At 40.0% G+C, this 21,659-nt stretch overlaps 1 protein-coding gene across 1 annotated transcript in view; it reads left to right on the plus strand.

Annotated features, from left to right (window-relative positions):
• FNDC3B (fibronectin type III domain containing 3B) overlaps nt 1–21,659 on the plus strand; it is a 169,306-nt gene that overhangs the window by 109,574 nt on the left and 38,073 nt on the right. The window contains exons 11-20 of the mRNA XM_026855141.1: nt 3,881–4,005; nt 6,588–6,762; nt 7,344–7,430; nt 10,426–10,564; nt 11,131–11,202; nt 11,702–11,820; nt 12,631–12,736; nt 14,495–14,667; nt 16,812–16,925; nt 19,056–19,205. Coding sequence (XP_026710942.1) covers nt 3,881–4,005; nt 6,588–6,762; nt 7,344–7,430; nt 10,426–10,564; nt 11,131–11,202; nt 11,702–11,820; nt 12,631–12,736; nt 14,495–14,667; nt 16,812–16,925; nt 19,056–19,205 — 1,260 coding nt within the window. The remainder of the gene's footprint in view (nt 1–3,880; nt 4,006–6,587; nt 6,763–7,343; nt 7,431–10,425; nt 10,565–11,130; nt 11,203–11,701; nt 11,821–12,630; nt 12,737–14,494; nt 14,668–16,811; nt 16,926–19,055; nt 19,206–21,659) is intronic.

Genomic DNA, 21,659 nt, shown 5'->3' on the forward strand with positions numbered 1-21,659 from the left:
TTTATGTATAGATAAATGGTGATAATTTTGTTCTCACACAAAGTTTTAAACTTCTCAAGGCTAGCAGAAGTGTGATTACTTAGACGAGCTGGTAATCTGGGCCATGCATCTCAGTGATGGTCTGCCAGAGTTTGGATACATGGAGCTTCACGCTCGTGCTTGGGCTTGTGTTTGTTCACGTACCTGCCCTCTAGGTCTGTTCTGTAGCTCTGCTGCTCCTGTGGGACATGCAAGAGGAGAGTCTTGGATAAAATGGGTTTCTGTGTAAATTTCAGGGATATTCCATAGGTCCTGTTCTGTCTTCTAAAAGTTTATGTATATAGAAAAGTCAATTACTTTTATAAGAGCTTGCACAATAAAAGTTTTGCAGAGATATTGGAGTGTGTTACAGTAATTGCTGACAGTTAGCTCCGCAGCTTTGGGTCAGATTGAATATCAGACGGTTACTTTTTATTGCCAACGTGAGCCCAACACAGAAGTTAATGCTGGCGTGGCCTGCAGCAGATTGCCACCTTGCCTCCTGGTTGCAGAGCTGATGCTGGCAGCTTTTATTCAGTTTTTTTTCATTGAGGTCTTGTGAAAGACTGTGCTTATTTGTGCATGCACTATATCTGCAGTGGCCCATTCCTCCTTTCATGTTTATTTACTGTCTGCCACAGGAAGCGTGATCAACAAAACCCATTTAAAATCTCAAAACCCTTGTTTCAATAAATGTTATCTCCGAGAGAAACTTAAGTATCTTGTTTAAAGTGAGTGCCTAGCTTGAAATACGTCAGAAATAGCAGGAAAAACTCTTAAAATTGTGGTAAAATTCTGTGTTACAGTGTTGTGCAGATTCTGATGGATTTGTGGAGCTGGAATGTTCTTGTTTGCTCTGACAGGCCCTGGTGATGGTCACACTATGGGTTGTCCTTGTGAAGAACAGGGAACATAGGCTGGGGAAAGCAGGGCTAGTGAAGAAGTCAGACAGTGGCCTCCCTTTGAAATTTGTGGATTAGAAATATTTGCGGAAATGGTACAGTGTATTTTAAGCAACTTAAGAAACATTATTCAAAGGATTAAAAGTTGGATGTCAAGTATACAAAGAATAGATGAAGGATTCTGGGAAAGCTGCAAGACTCTTGGGTGGCAGCCAGTACCAGCCTGCCAGTTGTTCCTGTCTATAATTATGCCAGCATTAGGGCTTTCATAAATCTTGGGAGAAAAGGAGCAGAGAGACTATTTCCAGGCTATTAATGCCAGGATAATTAGAAATATCGGCCAGCCTCTCCAATTAGTGCCAATAGAATCCAAAATACCAGCCAGTCTGAGTAACTTGAATACCAGTCGGTCTCAGAGCGAGTCTGGGGAATGTACAACACCAGTTCTAGAAGAAAAATAATATATATATATGAGACCAGAATTTGTACTGTTATAAAGTTGAAGATGACTTAAATGTTTGGCAACCTTTGCAAAGTTTTAACCCACCAGTTTGACAAATTGGAGTTGCCTTGGCCCATTGCTCTCAGTTCAGGCATTGTGCTACAGGTGAGATTTTCCATGACTTTCCTTTTTAGCCAGCCGTCGTGGTTCATCTGTTTATTGACCGCATACTTAGCATTTGGTCACTTTGTTCTTCTGGAGAAAAAGCATTAGAAAATTAATTTTAAAAAATCAAGCAGAAATCAAAAAGAATTTAAATGTTTTCAAATGCTTTACGAATAATTAAGTCATTAAAGAGTTAGAGAAAAATGAATTTAATGCGTCTGAAGCTATAAGAGAGCTCGGATAGGGGGAAAAAAACCCCAACCCTGTTCTTTCTAGTCCTGCACTAATGGATGGATATTTTACTAAAACATAAGATGACTAATTAGGTTTTGTATAGTCTGGATTTTAAGTGTGTTATTGCTGAGCTGGGAAGTATGATGACCTATTATTTTTCTCCAAAAGGAGTTTTATCATATAATTGTATATCTAGGGATTTTAGGTCTGAAAATTATTTCTCATTTACAAAAGACTTTTGCTTTAAGATTCATGATTCTCTTCCAATTCCACCCCTTAATTTACTGGAGCTATACAGTAATGTTACAGCTGGAGCAGGTGGGTGAAATTGAAGAAAACTGGGTATAAAGCCAAGTTCTAGAACAAGTGTAGGATCATACTGTGTAAATAAAAGTAAGTTATGACTGTTTGCCAGTGTGCTAAATGTCCCTACGTTGCCTCCAAATTGTTGTGCTGTGCTGGAGGTCTTCATGATAATTTCCAGCTTTCTAAACACATTTTTGAGATTTACTACAAACATTTTATGGAGTTCTTCCTTCTGGGTTGCAATCTGAATAAAAAGTAGTGGGAATTGATAGGGGCTGGAGAATGTGGCAGTGAAAAATATATGTCCCACTTGGGTTTTTTTGAGATCTTTACTGATGAAGTGATGTATTGAGCATGGAGGAAGGACTGTGTGTGGAGGACAGAGAGAGCCCAAGGAGGCAGCAGCAGGTGAGGCTGTTGGTTGCAGTAAGGGACATCTGTATAAATGGTTTTCCTGTTAGTCTGCTTAGGCATAGAAACATTGAGTCTTTTGTCAGGCTGGTGTCTATCAGGTGAAATGAGTAGCCTTGTCTATGGGCAGATGTTAATTTTCCTGAGATAAATAAAAATTTAAAATTGTGGAACAGGTGCCAAAAATAGTAAATGGCATAGCAGAGCTCTTGGGTCAGAAGATGTTGCAGAAATGGGCATAACTTTACCTCCTGCACCAGTTTGAGCCCATGGATGTGCTTTGCTAGGTTTCTGTTCTGGTGTGCTTTTGGGTTCTTCGTGAGGTAATTGTCTGTTAATTTTATATTCAAGTATTGAAATTTGAACTCCTTTAAACTGGTTCAGCTCAAGTACATATTATTTATATAGAGTTCAGTAATCCATGCCCTTTCTCCCGAGAGATTTCAGATTGACCGTTTCCCACATGTGGCATAGGAAGAGACCGGTTATTCTTTGCTATCTTGGGGTCTCTGTCCTACAGAAAGAGGTTGGCTTGGTTTTCACTGTAGGGCATCCCTAGTTGGGTTGGATTGAAAAAGTTTTTGTTTCGTTTTAAACGTGTCGGGAAGGGAGAGAACTTCTGAGTGTCTGTGTCCTTGTCTGTGCTGGTTTGTACCTGATGTACCTGAGGAAGGACTTGGAACCTAGAGGTGTCTTGGTACTTTTTCTTGCTGCTGCCCCATCTTGGCTTTGTCATTGTCCAGGGTCACGTTGATGTGACGCTCCCATAAACCATACCTCTGGCATCTACATTTCTTAACAAACTTGCACGTTTTCCATCCAATCCTCTTTGCTCATCACATGCCGCCTGCTCGGGAGCAGCGGGACGGATCCAGAAGGTGGCACGTTAAATACTCTGCCCTGACGAGTAAATCTCTGAGTTACTGAGCAGAGGGTTGCACCCAGGCCTCTCGCTGTCTGGCAGCAGTCGGCTGGCCGGCGGGGAGTGGGAGCCCTCTTGTGGGATACAGGCAGGGCTTACGTGGGATTCGAGGTGCAAAAAGCTTTCCTTGCAGCTTTCCTGTGCTCCTGTGACTGGGTCGATTCAGAGATTAATTTCACCCTTAACTTGCATGCTTTTTGCTTAATGAGTAGGATAAATTGCGTTTCAAGCAGAATGACAGAACCTGTAGATACGTCTCGAAGATAAACTGAAAAGAGGAGGAATCTGACAGCAGACTGACTGTGGTGATCTGTATTATTTTAGGTAGTGTAGCAATGCTGGTGGTGGCTTACACAGCTTTCTTTGCACGGTGCCTGTATGACAGTGTCTAATTTTAATATCATCTAACATCTCTCTTTAAAATAAGAACAGTGTGGTTTTGTTTCATAGCTATGCAATTACAGATTTCTTTCTTTCTAGGGAAAGAGAAACAGTGGTTTCAGAGAATGTTACTTTGGAAGCCAGAAGCATTGCAAGTTGACTAAGCTTTGTCCAGCTTTGGGTTACACCTTCCGATTAGCAGCTCAGAATGACATCGGTACTAGGTAAGTTACCCAAGGTACACGCTTTCTTGAGGAAAAAGTGCTGGTTGAGAAGTTTAACTATCAATGACAATGTAAAAAGGGATTTTGGGGGGGATTTTTGTTTTTTTTTCTTCATTGTTTTGCGTTAAATATCTGACATTTGCTCTATTAATAACGCTTTAGAGTAAGTCGCACCTTCCCTGGTGGTATCATTCACCTCCCAGGGAATTGCTGTGTACCTTCAGTGGGATGAGGTTAGCCTAAGAAGATAGGCTCCTTTTGAGGTGTTAAATGGTGTTTTGTGGTCTATTCCTCATACAAAAAGAATACATCTGTTATGTAAAATTCCCACTAGGGACCTCTGTGAACCAAGAAAAACAAGCAAGAGGAAGCTAAGTTACAGATTTTGAAAGGAATCTTGATATTTTTTTTTTTTTTTTTTTTTTTTTTTTTTTTTTTTTCAGCAGTACAGTCCCTTCCTTTTCTTCAGGTCTGGCAGGGATGGCTGATGGGGTAGGAAAGAGGGGTGAGAGAGCCAGGACTGAGAGAGGACAGGCATGGCCAAGGGCCTTGCAACATGGGTTTCAGGTTCTGCTTTTCTTTGCACATGAACAGGTGTGCTCAAATGAAGATGATGAGAAATCAGACTTATCACAACCATCGGGGAGCTGCTGGGGAGCATGGGGCTAAAATGTTTTGTAGCTGAGGACCAGAGTGTGCCCAAAGACGCATTGTGCTGCAGGGGCTGTGCCCTCCTGTACTCTCAGAAGGAAAATAGGCCAGGAAAAGTTTAGCTGTGAAGAAGCTAAACATCCAGTGCTCTTGTGTACTCCTTTATTGTCCTTCTTAGCTAAACAGGATCTAATCATTATTACAAGAAGGACAGAAAAAGAAACACTAGTGGTCTATAGCAGTGTGTTTTGCTGAGGGACATTCCTGTATTGTTCTCTCTTCCAAAGCACAAACCTCTTGGTAATATATAGCTTTAAAAAGTTTCTTTATTCATGTTCCTGTGTTTTCCCTCTGAGATGCACCGGGACTGTTTTCATGTATGCACAGAGCTCTTTTTGCCAACTTCTTGCAAGATTATTTCCCTCACTGTTGAAATAATACTTGATCTGGAGAGAGCAAGAGACTTGAACTGGAGCTGCTGAGTGTAACTGGAAGGGGACTGACAGTTTTGTTCAAAGTTCCCAGTTTTGGCATTTCTTTTCTTTGCCAGATTCCAGATTTTTAAAATATCTTAGGGCATGCTTCAACCCTCCCCCCTGCCTTATTTTGTTCTTCTCTCTCTCCTTTTTTTTTTTTTTTTTTTTTTTTTCCTCCGGCTGTTGAGAAGGGAGTGAACTAAGAACTATATTTATGGTCAGCTGCTCTGTGTTAATCTATGAGATAAGCACCAACAGCACATGGCTTATTTTCATAGACAGCACTCAAAATGAAGACATGATGGTGTCATCTAACACTTCATTTTGTAAGATGCTTTTGGTTGGTTGTAATGCTCATGGACTTATCATTTAAGATCATTTTTGTCTTGTTCAGGTGTTAGTTGTAGGTGGATTTTTTTTTAACTGTAGGAATATTTCAGCAGACGTAACTTTTGAGAAGGAAGACTCAGAAAAAGGAGATGTGGCTTGTCATGTGTATTAAATTTATGCAGTGACTTTAAGGTACAAAATACGTTTGTACTTTGGAAACTGAGATTTGAAAAATGCAAGAACGTTACCTTCACTTGAGAATTCCATTGTTTTCACCAAAATCTGTCTGCTTTAAACCTTGTTCTCAAATTTCCATTGTACATAATCTATTTTGCATGGAGTCTTAAGTAAACTCTTTTTACACTTTCACGACACAACTGCCTATTATGTTTCAAGGCATTGTGTGCAGGATGAGAGCATGCATCTCCTCTGCTGCAGATGTTCTCTCTGGTTGCAACCTGAGCTGTGCAAAAGAGCAAGTTGATGCTCAGCTTAAAATGCAAAGAAGTTTGGGCAGGGAAATTTGGGAAGGAGTAGACCCAGCCTGGGGGGTTGGAAAGGTATCTGTGCCTGCACCAGACAGCTTCTACGTGATGCTGAGCATGTATGGTCATGACTGGATAGATTTTCCCTGCTTTCTCTGGAGGGGAGATGTCTGAAACAGTGGGACTAGATTTGCTGAAGCACTCTGCTTTTAGAGGTGTAGCTTAAATAGAAGTTGTATTCTGAATTTTTAAAAGGTGGAAACTGCATCTCAAGTTCAGCATCTAAAAGTTGAATGCTTGGGGCTTTGTTTCTTATGTTTTTAGTTCCCCACTGTTAAGTGAGACTTTACTTCACAGTGAATAGTCAGTTAATATTTTTAGGCAATAAGATGCTATTTTTTGCAGTGTTGTTGTGATGAGATCTGTAAAAATGACTGTGAGGACACATACAATCCTTCATTTTCTAATCTTAGTTTTGACATTTCCTAACTGAGGGCTTATCTCTTCCACATGAGCAATTTTAACATTGTCTAGATTTTTTTGAAAATGTGAAATACTTCTCTAAATACACTGAGATTTGGGTTTTTTCAGTGTCGTTTTGTTTTAATATACCTCTCTCTCCTTCTCTGTCTCTGTGCAGTGGGTACAGCCAGGAGGTGGTATGCTACACTGCAGGTAATATTCCTCAGACCCCTTCTGCACCAAGGCTTGTTCGAGCTGGTGTTACGTGGATCGCATTGCAGTGGAATAAAGTAGAAGGATGTACACCAGAAGAAGTGATTTCCTACACCCTGGAAATTCAGGAAGAAGATAATGTAAGTACCATGTTACTATAAAGCATACTGCATTACTTAGGTTGAGTTTTCATTTATTAATTTGAGATCACTGAGAAGACAGTGGATTGCTGCTTTGGAGGGTCTTTTAGGAGTACTGGATGCTTAGCAGAACAGAGCTATGAGATTTGCTCTGCTCTGCAGCAGAATTATGAATCCTTAGCTAAAAATCTGTACTGTCATCCATGATTACTTTACAAAGCTTCCCAGGAGTCTGTAAGGTATAGGGCAGCTTGTCCTTAACTAGTTCAGTCTGCTGTGTCCTCCTCACTGCTGTGTGGTGTGCTTGTGTTCTGTCATCTGTCACTTCTATTTCTAGTAACATGTGTTAAACTGTCATGATTGGATTTGTGCTTATTTTACAGCAAAATTATACTATTGAGATCAGTTACAGCATCCTTTTAGAAAGAAAATTATTGTGGCCTTGCAGTTTAAAAGTAGTAATAATTAAAAAAAACCACTCGATGATAGAGCCCCTTTGCTATAATGTGTTCTTGGTACAGACTGTAATACATAGAGCACTTCCTTGGTTATGGGAATTTGTTTGGTTTTGTTTTTTCTAGGATAGTGTGTTTCACCCAAAGTACACTGGAGAGGAGCAAGCCTGTACTGTGAAGAATCTCAGAAGAAGCACACAGTATAAATTCAGGGTAAAATCTTTTTCCTCTTGTCATTATATAGTATTTTCTGCGTTGGGTCTTTTCTAGGTGCTATAGACCCTTTACTACCTCCAAAACTGAGTCATCAAATACAATTTACTTTATACTGTGACTGTAATGGATTAAACTGTTAGTTGTGTTTTTACTTTTATCATGGGAGATGCTCATTGCTCAGCCTGTTTGAAACAATGGTTCTCAGTACCATGTGCTGTCAGGTTATGAAGTTGTAAAAGTGTTGCTCAGAGCTTGAGGTCGGCTGCACTGCTCCCTAAAAACCTGATCCATGATCACAAACCCAATCTCACTTCTAACGCAATGGAGAAAACACTGTGAGGAGCCCAGCAAGCACGTCTTCCTTCCCCAGCGCAGGGGCTTTCTTCTCTTGACATGCAGAAATCGAAGCATTTCCATCTCCTAAGTACACGTGGCTGGTTTTGGAGCTGTTCTTTTAGCAAGTGTTGGTATCTCCTGCTCTGTGGGTGTTCCTAAATACACACCCCGCCCCCTTAAAGAGATGCTCTGAAGTCTCTTCACAAACTTAAAACTCAGTCATCTGCCTCGCTGCTACTGAAGCCATCAAGCACTACACAAGTGGAGGGTGCTGCTGTTGAGGAGAAGACAATGTGGTTTTACCATCCGGGCTGTCCAGCCGGCGGGCTCAGGGAAGGCAGGAGCCGAGCACAACTCCACAAGATGGCGTTGGGCCGCGCCGTCCGAGCGCTGCCGTCCGAGCGCTGCCGTCCGAGCGCTGCCGTCCGAGCGCTGCCGTCCCTCTGGCCGTGGCGAGGAGCTGTCTGTAAAGCCACCGACCCGCCGTGCTCCCGCGCTGCCAAACAGCAACGCTGTCTGGGAACAGCGCAGGGAGAGGAGGATGCCGTAGGTTTGTGTCGATGCAAAAACATCTGCCTTTTGTAGGCCTTGGTGTATATATTCAGGAGCAACAAAAAAAAGAAACAACCTTGCTCAGATTTAGATTTTTAAAAACAATTTGTGTATGTTCCTTTGTGGGACAGGAGACCTTGTGAAGTTGCATGAAGAACTACTCAAAGTTGCTGCGGTGTCGCTCGCAGATGATGCCTTTTAGTTTAGCATTGTAAAAGCTGCTGTGGCTATCTGAGGGAAAAGGATGATTAGTGCTTCTCTGCAGCCCCGCTTTCAAATTAAACATGAATTTTACAAAACCAGGTTGATACCAGAGCAAATGTGTAGCCTCACTGGCTACAAGTACAACTCTGGATCTGATTCAGCACTGAGACATTCCCTCGTTGCCTGAGGACTGGCAATAATTAGCTACAGAACTAGACGAAGGATCCCCAAAACAATAAAACCAACCAAACCAAACCAAACACAGACACCTGAGGATCACAGCAGTGTTTTAAAACTTGTGGTGGGGACTATATGGCAAGTTCTAGGCTTGTCTTTGAACCTGTGCAAAATACAGTTATTTGGGATGCCCCCTTAATAATAAAGAATTAAGGGTGAAATTTTAATTAATGCCAGATGATATGTGCTTACAGAGGAGATAGTCTGCTAATGTTTTTGATGAAATAAAGGTTGGTTAATTAAAGTGACAGTGGTAGTGCAACACACTGTTGTAAAGGCATTTGCTCAGTACTGAGCGAGGGTTTGGCACAGAAAGGCAAACGACACCAAGCACAACAAGGTGCAGAAGTTTTATTCTCTGAAGTGTTTGACATGTCAGCATAGAAGGGAATCACCAACGGCTGTTCCTAGTGAGGTTCCATAAAAATCAGTGCTGTGTGTACTATTTCATAATTTTACCAGTGACCCTGAAACAAAGTTTTATTTTTATTCTTACTAAGCGGATCAGAAGCTGTGGCTCAAAAAAAGTGTTGAAGATCCTGCTTGAACAATCAATTTAAGATGAATTTTCAGTTCTTCACAGGCTAGTGCAGCCTTTAGCTGTATACATGGGGGAAATGTATAAATGTTGCGTTATGTTTGTAGCTCAGACTGTTGCTGGGATATTTGTCTAGCTCATGTATCTGGTGTTCATGGCAAGATGTCTTGAACTGGAGAATAATTAGAGAATAACCAAAAGATGTTACACAGGAATCAATAGTGGCATTAGTGGCTTATTTAAAGTGAACATACAGGCTAGAGAACTTCAATTACTTTTTTGGCCTTAAAAATTGCAAATTGTTTCCCTCAGACGCCTGTGATGAGGAGAGAAGTAGAACTGACTGCTCCTGAGAATAACAGAGCTTCCCAAGTGGAAAAGATCCTGCTAGCTTATGTGTCAATTAGCAACTGTAATACATATTTTATTACTCACTTCCTTGGCAGCAGACCTCTGTCCCAGAGACTAGCACGAGTTAACGTGGCTATCGGCAGCCACAAAACATCGACCCGTTTGGGGTTTCTTGGGTGATCCTGATCTGCTCAATCTCCCGGCCAGGTCCTCGTGTCTTCTCTTAGCTTAGCAACCTTCTCCATGAAGTCAGCAGAAGGTGTTCTTGAGTAGAGGCGAAGGATTTGGCTGACAAGGTTTTCTTTGTGCACATCCTGCACATTTCAGCAGCTGTTGGTTACGCCTTTCTGTTTGCGTGTTGTGCTACTCAAGGTTTTAATTGTGTGGTTACTGATACTCTGAATTAATCTCTTTTAAATAGCAGTTTGAAATACCTTCAAAACAAAAATAGCATGGTTATTGTCATTGTTTTTGTCTTTTGTGGGTAAATAACTGCAAGTTGCCACGTGACTTTTTTAAAAGGAAAAACAGTGGTGCCCTTATCTAAAACATGGCATGATCTATTTATTGCTATTGCAGGGAGGGGGAAAATCAACGTGGTTTGTACAGAAACAGTGTGACAGCCTAATATCTGTTATTAGAATCCCACACACTTTATTGGGATATGACATACTTTCCAGTTTAATATTTGTGCAGTTACTTTAAGAAGTCTCATGCAGAACTGTCCGAAAAGCTGTTACAGTAAATGATGGTTAACTTGTGGTTTTGTTTCAGCTGTTTGCTTCTAATGTGGAAGGAAAGAGTTCTCCCAGCGAAGTGTTGGTCTGTACAACAAGCCCAGACAGGCCCGGGCCTCCCACCAGACCCGTCATTAAGGGGCCGATAACATCTCATGGCTTTAGTGTAAAGTGGGGTAAGCAAGTTCTGTTGGTCATAGTAGAGCTTTTTTACATCATAATAAATTCAAATAAAAATTACGTAAATAGGTATTAGAACTTAGATTTTTCCATGCTGCTTCTCGGTCCAAACTTTAATATGTTTGGAGAGCTTGAGAAATTAATTTTTAATATTTGAAAGGATGTGTAGAGGCTCTTTTGTTATCAGAATTAAAGATGTTGCTTGTTTTTATTGACTAACTTCCACTTAAGCGCATCTTCAAGGCTTTTCACCTTCCATTTCACATCCCATTGCAGCATCATTCCAGCTGCTTCCTTTATTAATGGGGCAAGCCTCCATGCTGCATCTTTTTCAATGTTTTTGCCATACATTTTGTTCGTAGCATTGTTTGTCCAGCTGCCTTATTCTGACTCATGCTGAAAAATAATGACTGCTACCCACTTCTGCTCTAAATTCCTTGGTGTGGTTGGTATGGGGGAGTTTGTGGAGGAGAAGCAGCAGAATCAGAAACAAGTTCTGTAATCTTTTTGCTATATTTCACTCCTAATCTTGTTTTACTAACAACTTCCTTTATTTTTTTAGATCCTCCGCAGGATAATGGTGGTTCAGAAATCCTAAAGTATCTATTAGAGATTTCTCAAGGAAGTCCAGAAGGTAAACTTGAAACCAGTTTTCTCCATTTCAATTCATTATGGCTACTATAAAGAAGTACTAAACCTTTGGACTATTAACTAATGCTGCAGATATGAATGAAACCGAGTTACATACTGGCAGCCTTAAAACTTGCAGAGTTCCTGGGGCAGTTTGGGTTGGGTTTTGGGGAGGTTTTGTTATGTTTTAAAGTATGCTGCTCTTCTCTAAGACTGGGGAAATTTTAGGTTACAGGCTGAACCTACTGTTTAATTTGATATTTTTAATATGTTTTAGAAATATTTTTAAGTATATAACGTATTTGTGTATGTGTCTATGTATACATATGTCTTTAAGCAGGAATGATATGATAATATTAACACTAATTACTTTCCTGGAATATGTCACTTTTGGAAGACCACATTAAGGTTTTTTTCTTTCTTCCTAGACATTAGCAAACTTCTCGCATTATACTTTTCTAAACTTGGATGTATATAACTTGGATATATCTCTCCTTTTTTAGCAAATCAGTGGGAAGTGGCATATAGTGGATCGGCTACAGAATATACCTGTACTCACTTGAAACCAGGCACTTTGTATAAACTCCGGGCATGCTGTATTAGCACTGGCGGACACAGTCAGGTAGGTAATATTTAACAATAAGGACTTGGGTTTATATTTTTTCAGAGATTTATCTGCTATTTTTGGTGAAAGATTTCTGTTTTAAAGAGAAGTTTAATATTTTTCCTGTAGCACAGTAAAGCTACACTGATTGCAGTTAATCTTATGTTGCAAGTTACTGAATTTTAGAAGACTTCTATGTGTACCTGAGGGGTTTTTTTCAGGTAAACTGAAATTTAGTGAGAGAGTTTCCTGAAAACCGATCTGTAGGTGTTTATGTTTATGCTAGAAATGACCATCATGTTTATCTGATCTGGCCACTTGCCTGAGACAAGCCACAGACTCATGTACCTGAGCCTGCACTGACCAAAGCTGGTGAATAAAGATGCAGTAGGGGTAGTTGTAACAGTTAATTACATTTCTTGTGACTGAACTATTCTCTAAATTTTTGGGTTCCATTTTCAAGCCATTCCCTTCTTTGATTTAAAATCATTTCAGTACCTACACTTTTATTCCTCCTACTTTGGTTTTTATTTTTTTAATGATTGAGTACTTTAGGCCTTGATGTTATTTTAGAAACATGGAAAATCAAAGAACTCTACAACATTAGCCTTCAAAGTTTCCTGTGCTGCAGTTTTGAGTATGTTAATGAAAGAACTCTATTAATTGCATTTGTAACATGCTTGATAGCATCTTCTATCCATTATTGTTTATATAAATTTCTATTAACTGGTTGCAGAAAACAATTTATTGTGCCACTTTTTAATAATAGCTCACTTGGTAGGCAGTAATTGTACCGGAGTGCTAACTTCAGCCCCTGTTCTCTTCCAGTGTTCTGAAAGTTTACCTGTCCGTACGCTAAGTGTTGCACCAGGTCACTGCCGGCCACCGAGAGTTTTGGGGAAGCCGAAGCACAAAGAAGTACAGCTACAATGGGGTAAGCCAGTGGAGCACCTCGCTGATGAATAGCTTCGGTCTTCATGACTACTTGCTGAATTTGCCTTAGCTTTCATTTCTGTTGCTAGGCTTTGTGAAAAGTTAGTGTGTTCTGTTCACTGGGAAGTACAAAGCAAAGTCCAGGGAAATCTGTGCAGGTCAGAAGTGCAACTTCTCATCGACTCTTCTGACTCTGTATTAGATTTCTGAACTTAGCTGTCTTCTAGCTGTCCCTTAGGCTTGGTACTGTGCTCCCATTTTTGTTTTAGGACCTATTTCTATGTGAGGACTATAAAGTATCAGCTATATGAGAATATTTATCCTTCTATTGCAAAGCCACCATGCGATTCAAGATCTTTTTTATTCCTTTACAATATTGACTTAACAGGAGTGTTTTGCCACTTCTAATATAGGACTTTTTTCAGAAATTTGAGTCAGAACATGTTGAGGATTTTGGGTGGTATTTAAACCTTGATACACAGTTTAGGGCACACAGTTCATTGGACACCTGTGATTTGGTGAAGAACCATGGACATGACACTAAACTCTCAAAAAATGTGCATTTTTCAAAATGCAAGGTATATGCTAGTATCCAATAATTTTTTTTTTCTTTACTATGATAATCTTGCAGCATCCAAGATTTTTTGTGGCATCATTCAATAAGCTACATTCTAGAGCACTACAATTTCTAACTGACAAATATGACGCAGCATCAGTATAAAAATTCACCTGTGCATCCAAGATACCATGTTGCATCCGGTAGAACTGTACCCCTTATGGTAGAGCACTGCTTCTCGGAATCCCAGGCAGGTTGTTTCTGTGGTACTGACTTGTAATATAACATGCAAATATTATCAAATATGTTATTTTCATGGCAAAAAAATATGCCCACAACAAAACGGATACAAGCACAGAAAACATTATTTCCGAAAAAGCTGGTATTTCAAATGAAGTGCAGGGTTCAGATCATTGTGCAGAGATTTAGAATCTCATAAATGTTAGCAGTGTGACTAATAAAGTTCGAGGATGGCAGTTATTCATGCTTTTATTGGGTGTTAATGAGGCTTTGTCAGAAATTCCATGTATAAGTAGTAGTTTTGGAGCGTACATGACCCACCTCAGCCTGTGTCCAACCATAGCCAGCAGCCAAGACTGGGTCAGACAGCCATCATGTGCCTTCTGATTTCTCTTTGTCCCAGAAAAGATGTGTTCAGCATTAGTCCCATTCTTCATGCAGCTTTCTATACCTTTTCTCCTGTCTCAACAATTTTTTTTGCACACAATAGCACCTTTGATATTGGGGGAAAGAAGCAGAGTAGCTTTTTTTTCATCCTCAGAAGAGGATGGTAGCTATTGTGTTGTGCTTAAAAATTAGCTGGGCACCTCCTGGCATCAAACACAGCTTCCCAGGGTGACAGATCTTTGCCCTGGGGTGCTGCTGCTCTTGCCTGTGACGATTTGACCTGGTAGATGTTAAGGGTGACGAGTAGTGTTACTCCTTTGCTTCAAAAATGTCAATCATGTACATAGATGAGATATTGCAAGTAAGGTATCTATCGAAGAGGAAAATCATTGTTGGTAGTGTGTGTGTACAGGTGTATGTATAGATATACGCGCGCGCACACACACACACACACACATACATATCTATATCTATCTATCTATCTATACACACACACTCTGTAGTACATGAGGTAAAAAATTAATCTTCCTAGCATATGTCCTTAGGTTATTCATGAATTATATGATTTCTTTCTAGATGTCCCTCCATCAGAAAGTGGCTGTCCCGTCTCGGAGTACAGTGTGGAAATGACAGAACCCGAAGAAGTTGTTTCTGAAGTGTATCACGGGCCTGATCTGGAGTGCACCGTCAGCAACCTTCTTCCAGGAGCAACGTATCAGTTCCGAGTGAGAGCTCTGAACGATGGCGGGGTACGTGCAGCCTGCCGGAGCGTGCTTTGGCTTTGTCCTCACTGGAGGTGGGACTGTGTCTGAGATGGGCCATCCTGGAAAGGGATTCTGTTAGTGCTGGTGATCAGAAAGGTGAAGGGGAGGAGGGCAAAAGAAAATCAAGTGAGAAATGCTTTAAGGAACTTGTGAGGAAGTGCCTTAAAGTTTTGAGCCTGGTACTCTTAAAAGGAGATTTCGGGTACTAACATGATTTCACTGGCCGAAATCAGCTGCACCAAAATGAGCAAAAGCCCTGCTAGCAGTCATATCTGCTTACAAGGACAAATCTGTTTATTCTCCTTCCACTGCATTCCTTCTTTTTGCTTTAAACCTTAGCTGTGTAAGAGACATTTACTGAAATTACACTCAAGTATTGAAGTATTTTGTGGAAAGCTTGCTTTCTTGATGATATTTTTTGTTTTAATTTCAAAAAAACCAAATGGTTTGTAGATTTGATGATTTTTTTTGTTGTTGTTGTTATATGATTTCCTTGGAAGATGTACCTTCCCAAATACATCAGAAATTCTATCTGATGTCCACAGAGATCTGTTGAAAAATCTTGTTGATTCAGTGAGGTTTGAGTTGGTGCCTTTGTGAGAGCATCTTTCCAAGGGTTTTTTTATGTCCCAGCACCAGTACAAGCATACTAATGTGTTTTTTCCCAGGAAATCTTGATGACAAACATAGCACAAAGGTTTAAAGTTATTCACTTACAGGGTGAAGTTCTGTTTAGACTTAACTTAGGTATTAGAAAAATATGCAAGACTGTTAAACTGTTTTGTCTTTAAAATATCCACTATTTTATTTTTGTGAGAAATAAATTAAATACACATGGAGAGATTGGATTTGCTTGCTGGAACGAAAGCCATTGCCTACCTGGTAGCTTTCAATATATGATGCCTTGCTTCCCCCCCCCGCCCCTCTTATTTTCTATTTTTCTTCTTTTTGTTTCTTTTTCTGGCAAAACAGTGTTTAAAGTTGCAAAGCATTTCTATTCCCACCCTTTGTTGAATGAGGGGTCTGGGTTTTGTTTTGGTTGGTTGGTTGTTTTTTTGGATTGTTTTTTTTTTTTTACCAGATGCAAAATGAGGGAGGATGTTCTTTACCAGATGTAAACACCTTTCTTCTTCCCATTCAGTAAAGAAACCAGCAGAAGTCAATAAATGAGATGTATTTTTTTTTAAGTGTGCATTCTTTGTAATTCAAACAATGCAATCATTATTAGCCTTTCTCAATACCACAGATACTGACACATGTCTGTTGAGAGGTTTTCTAGGGTTCATAATTTCCTTTTTTTTTTTTTTTTTCATCCTTGTTAGTATTGCATTCCAAAATAAGTAAATATCAGTGCTTTTCTTCTAATTGCTTCCAGAGAAGTTCCTTTGTTCTAGAGAACAATTTCTACTTAGCTTGGGGATGTACTGAACAAACTTCATTATCCCACTCAAGATGCCTCAGGAAGGCTGTTTCCGCTGTTATCTCTCTCCTGTCCTTTTGCTAATATCCATTTAAATTATTCTCCTACCAGGGGCTCAAAAGTTGTCTGAGCAGTTGCTCACAGGCAGCTAAGCCATACGCGGCGTGTGTGCAGCATGCCCCTGCACGTTGAGCCCAGACTGGGGATCCTTCACATGCAGTCCATTTATAATTAACATGACAGGCATTTTTTTATAAAAGAAGCCGGATTTGGACTCCCAATATGTGCTTTACCGTTGTTGTGCTCCTTTATATCTGCGAGAAGCCAGTTATGCTGGGCTATGGCACAGACACACGAACACGTAACTTTAAGGTAAGGTAGAGCGACACAAACTGTTCCTCAGTTACTCTGTTGTCGAGTGCACATCCTCACTCTTGGGTAAACTGGAGGTGGCTTACACTTTCGTGGGCACTCACCACTGCACAGGAGGGTGTATGTGCTGTCTGCTCGTACCTGAGCTTACCTCACGTTTTAACTCCACAATAATTTGCCTGGTCTCGTACTGAACTCTGGTATTTGGTGCCAAGTGTGTCTTTGAGAAAGTTTATTGCATTGAAATCGTGTATGTGCTGTTCTTAGAAAGCCTTTGAGGAATATGAGATGGGTATGTGCTTACATATTAATGTACAGACACCTTGTTCCCCTCTAGTACGGGCCGTATTCAGAAGCTACAGAAGTCACCACAGCAGCAGGACCGCCCGGGCAGTGCAGAGCACCTTCCCTCTCCTTTCTGTCCAACACACGTGTACTTGTAAGCTGGGAGGTAAGTCAGGTGCCCTGACTGTTTAATTGCCATCTTGCTTATCCAAACTAATATGGTTGTGACAAAACTTGAAAGCAAGCCAAAAAAAAAAACCAACAAACCCTTTTCAAAACTTGAAAGCTATTCGCTGGTTTGGAACTTTTTTCTGTGCAAGAAAACCATATGCAGAAACTCTTCTATTGTAGAAAATCATCTTCTCTACTTTTCCATTTAAAAAAATGCATAAAGTGATCATGAGTCATCCGGATCAGGATTCAGACATGAGACCTCCTACACTGGCGTCAGATGATAGAGCACTGGTCGGGTAGAAGTGCTCTCTGCAGGCTTTTAGCATGTCAGCGTGTCCTGGGGTAGAATTGTGAAGGCAAATATTTGATTTTGGCTGAAGCTGGAGTCTCCGATATGAAATGAACTCTGCACAAATGCTTACGATGTAGTATTTTTTCCTGAAAAATTGTTTGTCTCTTCCCCAAATATTTATTTTATTTGTGTGTGTTCCGTCTCCATTCTCCAGGATCTTAGATATTGGACTCTTAAAATAAGTCTTTACTGAAATGCTGAGAGGTTGATTGGTGTCATTAAAAAAAAAAAAAAAAAAAAAGTTAATGTAACTAAGGCAGAAAGGAAAGGATGTTGTCATAAATAACATTGCGATATGGAGCAGTGGGGCTGTAGTTCCGCCATGGACTTTCTTTGAAAACCTAACAGCCTTTCCACCCCTGCATCTGTTGGGTCCCTCCTCAAAAGGATGCCTCTGATGAGAAATAAGTTATTAATGTTCCCAAGATGCTCAAATAAATTGATTGTGTTAACAACATATCTAGATACAAATGTCATCTGAGTTTAAATTTATAAGGAAACAGGTGTACTTGGTGCAGTTTGGGGGTATTTGTTATTATTTCTTGCAGCATTGATTGATGCTAAGCTAGAAGTTGCACTAGACTTTTAAATGTTACCTTCTAAATGAGTGTACGGACGGGCATTTGCTCTCCCAAACCATGAGCCAATGCAGCACTACTTCTGGTGGGCTCTGTATTTATATGCAGGATATTTTTGTTTATTCTAGCTAAAAATGAAGCTGTGGAAGGAGTAGTGTGGTTTGCCATGGTTATGTTTTCTTAAAAAGTCTATAATTTTTTTGTCTGATATGAATATAAAGGAAAAATAGCGGAGGACTGTGGAGGGTTTTTTTTGTCTGGCTAGACAGCTCACTGTGTGGTTCCTACTATGTCTTTTTTACACATTGTTTTAAAACACTGGCTGAGCAATTCTGAATGCCCCTACTAAAATAGCTGGAAGCTCAGAGACAGAGCTAGAGAAGCCCTGTGGTGGCCATTGTGGCATGCAGCGATGGATCCTTTTACTGGAAATTACACCTTGCGTGTCATAATCAAAAAGTCTTTGTTGTATCCTAGACCACACTTCTGCATGTGGAGCAGCGATGCCCCGAGCTGCTTCACTCCACATAGTACAACTCTAGGTAGTTCTGGTAACAACACAAAATCCTTTGTTTTGGGAACTGTGACGTTATGCCTGCACTAGCTCATGTCCAGCAAATTCAGGTATTTATTCTGTGTTCCCCTAAACTTTGGGATGATAAAGGGATTGTTGAGGACACATGGATCCTATAGGAGTATTTTTGTGGACGTTAATGTACCCAGGTCCTCACTCCCATGTTACCTTGATGGGTGACTTTCACTGAAAACCTCAGACAAGCTCCTCGCTTGTGGCGGTGGTTGTTCTTTCAGTAACAGAGCTGTGTTTTGATCACTCTACTAGACTGCGCTAGATTGATGCTTTCTTGTGTTCGGCACGGGTGTGCTTCTGCCAAGGCAGCGGAGAGACAATTTATTCCTGAGTGTACTGATGAAAAGCAAAGTAGCTACATATACTTTCTCATTACTCTGAATTTCTATCAGGTAATTTTTGTGCAGAATTGGCCTGTTTTAGTAACCTATTAGGGTTACTAATTCAGCGCATTTCCATTTGCAGCAGTAATGGTGTATTAATTTAAAAATAAGAGTGGTTTGTGTTTTTTTTCCCCATTATTCCTTTATTCTTTACCCAGTGAAACACAGAGATCTGAAGTGTGCATTTCTGAATTGAACCACATAAATATTTGTGTTGCAGAGTCCTGAATGTTCTGGCGCTGACATCTCTGAATACAGATTAGAGTGGGGAGAAGATGAGGAATCTCTACAACTTGCGTATAATGGCACAGATACTTGTTTTGAAATAAGTGAATTGTCAGCGGCAGCCCATTACTGCTGCAGGCTACAGGTATGGAAGCTATGAGATTTTGCATGCACTGCAATCCAAAATGTAAAGAAAGTTTCATTCCACTGTGTTTTTATTTTTATCATTAGCCACTATGAAGTTATGTGCTCTGTAAGTCAGAAGGAATGTATGTTTATTTTAAATAATGCAGACTGTTGCCATATAACTGAACGGTTTAGATTCTGCATAATTCAAAGTGATAAACAAGGGAGTTGGTATAACTTCTAGCTCTGAAAAATTGCTCTCGTGGATTGTGTGGTTTATTTTCCGTGAATAATGCTTTTAACAGCCACTTTGCTCTCTGATATTGAAACAAAATGATGATGTGTTAGACAATTTCCAAAAAAATTAATTTTTTCTTGGTAATGAGATATAAATAACATCTACCTCCCAAATGGATGTTGAAGATTCCCTTAGCTTAAATAATAAACTCCAGCATCTGTTTCATTTCTCAAGTAAAGCAAGCCAGTTTAGTAGATTCCTGTGTATATAGGAAATGGTAGCGGCCAGAAAGTGAGTCCTCATCTTTACCATTTTGTCTCTTAGATTTGTAAGGTTGGATCTCATATAGAGTCTCTGTATGATTTCTTTCTCTCCTATTATTTTCAATAAAAAGTAACAGTTAAAATATATTTCTTACATATAGATGAAAATAAAAATACAGCACTCTTTCCCCTTTATGGCCACTGAAAAGTAAATGGAAGGTTGGGTAGGAGTGAAGTAAAAATATTTTTGCCCACCATACTCTTCCGCAAGATTTATTTGTATGTGAAGACAGAATACCACCAGTATATTTGGCAAAAGTTCATGTACCCACCCAGCTGGCAATGTGTGGACCACCCAGGGTCACTCCTTTGATCAAGGACAGCATGCTTCTGTTGAGTGTTTCCTTCTTAAGGTTTTTTTTTTTTAAACAGGACACTGAATTATTTTTTTTTTTTTAAACAAAGTAGCTTTCGAGCAGCTGGCCAGTAGCCAAGGATCTAGGGCCCCACACCTCTGAGTACACTCAACTGTGTTTTCTGACTTGGTCGTAGCTGGCCAAATACCTTGTACTGGCACTATTGGGGAAGGCGAATTGAAAGAGCATGTGTGAGTGGCTTAGAAGTGTGAGCCAAAAAGTGCCTCTTGTTTGCACAGGAGGGAAAGCCTTTGGCATCGGCTGGGCAGGGAGGAGACCATGAGACCACTGCTGCGGTGAGCGGCTGGGAGCTCAAGGAGGTTTTAGTGTTAAAAATGGAAACAGCCAGCTGTATAGCATCTTTGATTTTGAGTGGGCATTTATTTTAAACTACCTGACAGAAGAATGTTACAATCTACTCAGTTTTTAACACAGCCAATATAATTTAAATCATAGGCAGAAGTTAAACCAATTGCACAACAGCACTAAAACACTTCATTGAATCCATCAGTGACCCATGCTTTACTTTGTAGAGGTCTTCATCCTCTAGATCTGATCTGGGTATTGTATGGAGAAGAATTTGTGATAACTGGAACATTTAAAATACTACAGAGGAAAAAAGAACAAAGCAGACAAAGAAGGAAGGTTAAATAGTTTCAGAAATTTTAGTGGGTTTTTAAATAAAAAGAATAGCAGCTGGTTTTCTTACCTGTTAGCAGCTTTAACAGAAAAATTGTTCTTTTGCTTTTTAAAAATAAAAGATTCCCCAAACCACATTTACTTTGCTTTCTAATAAATACACAGTTTTGCTATCTCAGTCTCCAGTAACTCAATAAAAACAGAGAATTGAGGAATCAGGCATATATAACTGCAGGGCAGACAATTTGTCTTTATTGTTGCTCAGCGTTTTTCCTGTAATGAATATTCCTGAAAACGATTGTGGCTTCTGCAAAGGGAAATAATTGTGTCATTGGCGGTGGGGGCGGGGAGGCTTAAGTGTCTAGGAAGCAAAGAAGAATGAAATTCCCATCAGTTTTGATGATGAGATTGTCCAGTAAAGCAGTTAAAAGCACCACTGAAAATAAGTGGCTTGGAGCAAGATACAGATTGCCAAACACTAGTTTAGAGGCAATACAAATAATATCATTGGCAGCCCACGAAACAAGGCTCACTTTTAACAGCTCTAGGAGCGCTTCACTAAATAGAAGATGTCCCTGGAGCAGGATTTGTTTTGAAGGGCTTTTTAAAGGCTGACAAATCTAACTTTATTATCTCTTTCTTCAATTGAGCAAAACGCCTCCTGGAAAAACAGAACACGGCTTTGTGTTTGTATTATGCATAGCAGAAATAAGTTATTCACTACAGTTAAGCATAGATAAGAAATCAAACGGTTGTTTGACATGTCCTTTCCTTGCCATCATAGTCCTACTGGCAACAATTGTAAATTCAGTTTTTCTAGTTAATGGTAATCTGGTGGGAGACTCTGGGCTCACTTTTCGAAGTGCAGAGGAAACGCGTATGGTGAATGATGCTGGGCAATGTCAAAACACGCTTTT

This window comes from Athene cunicularia, assembly GCF_003259725.1.
Source record: "Athene cunicularia isolate RWA chromosome 9 unlocalized genomic scaffold, athCun1 chr9_part1, whole genome shotgun sequence".
Taxonomy (NCBI): Eukaryota; Metazoa; Chordata; class Aves; order Strigiformes; family Strigidae; genus Athene; species Athene cunicularia.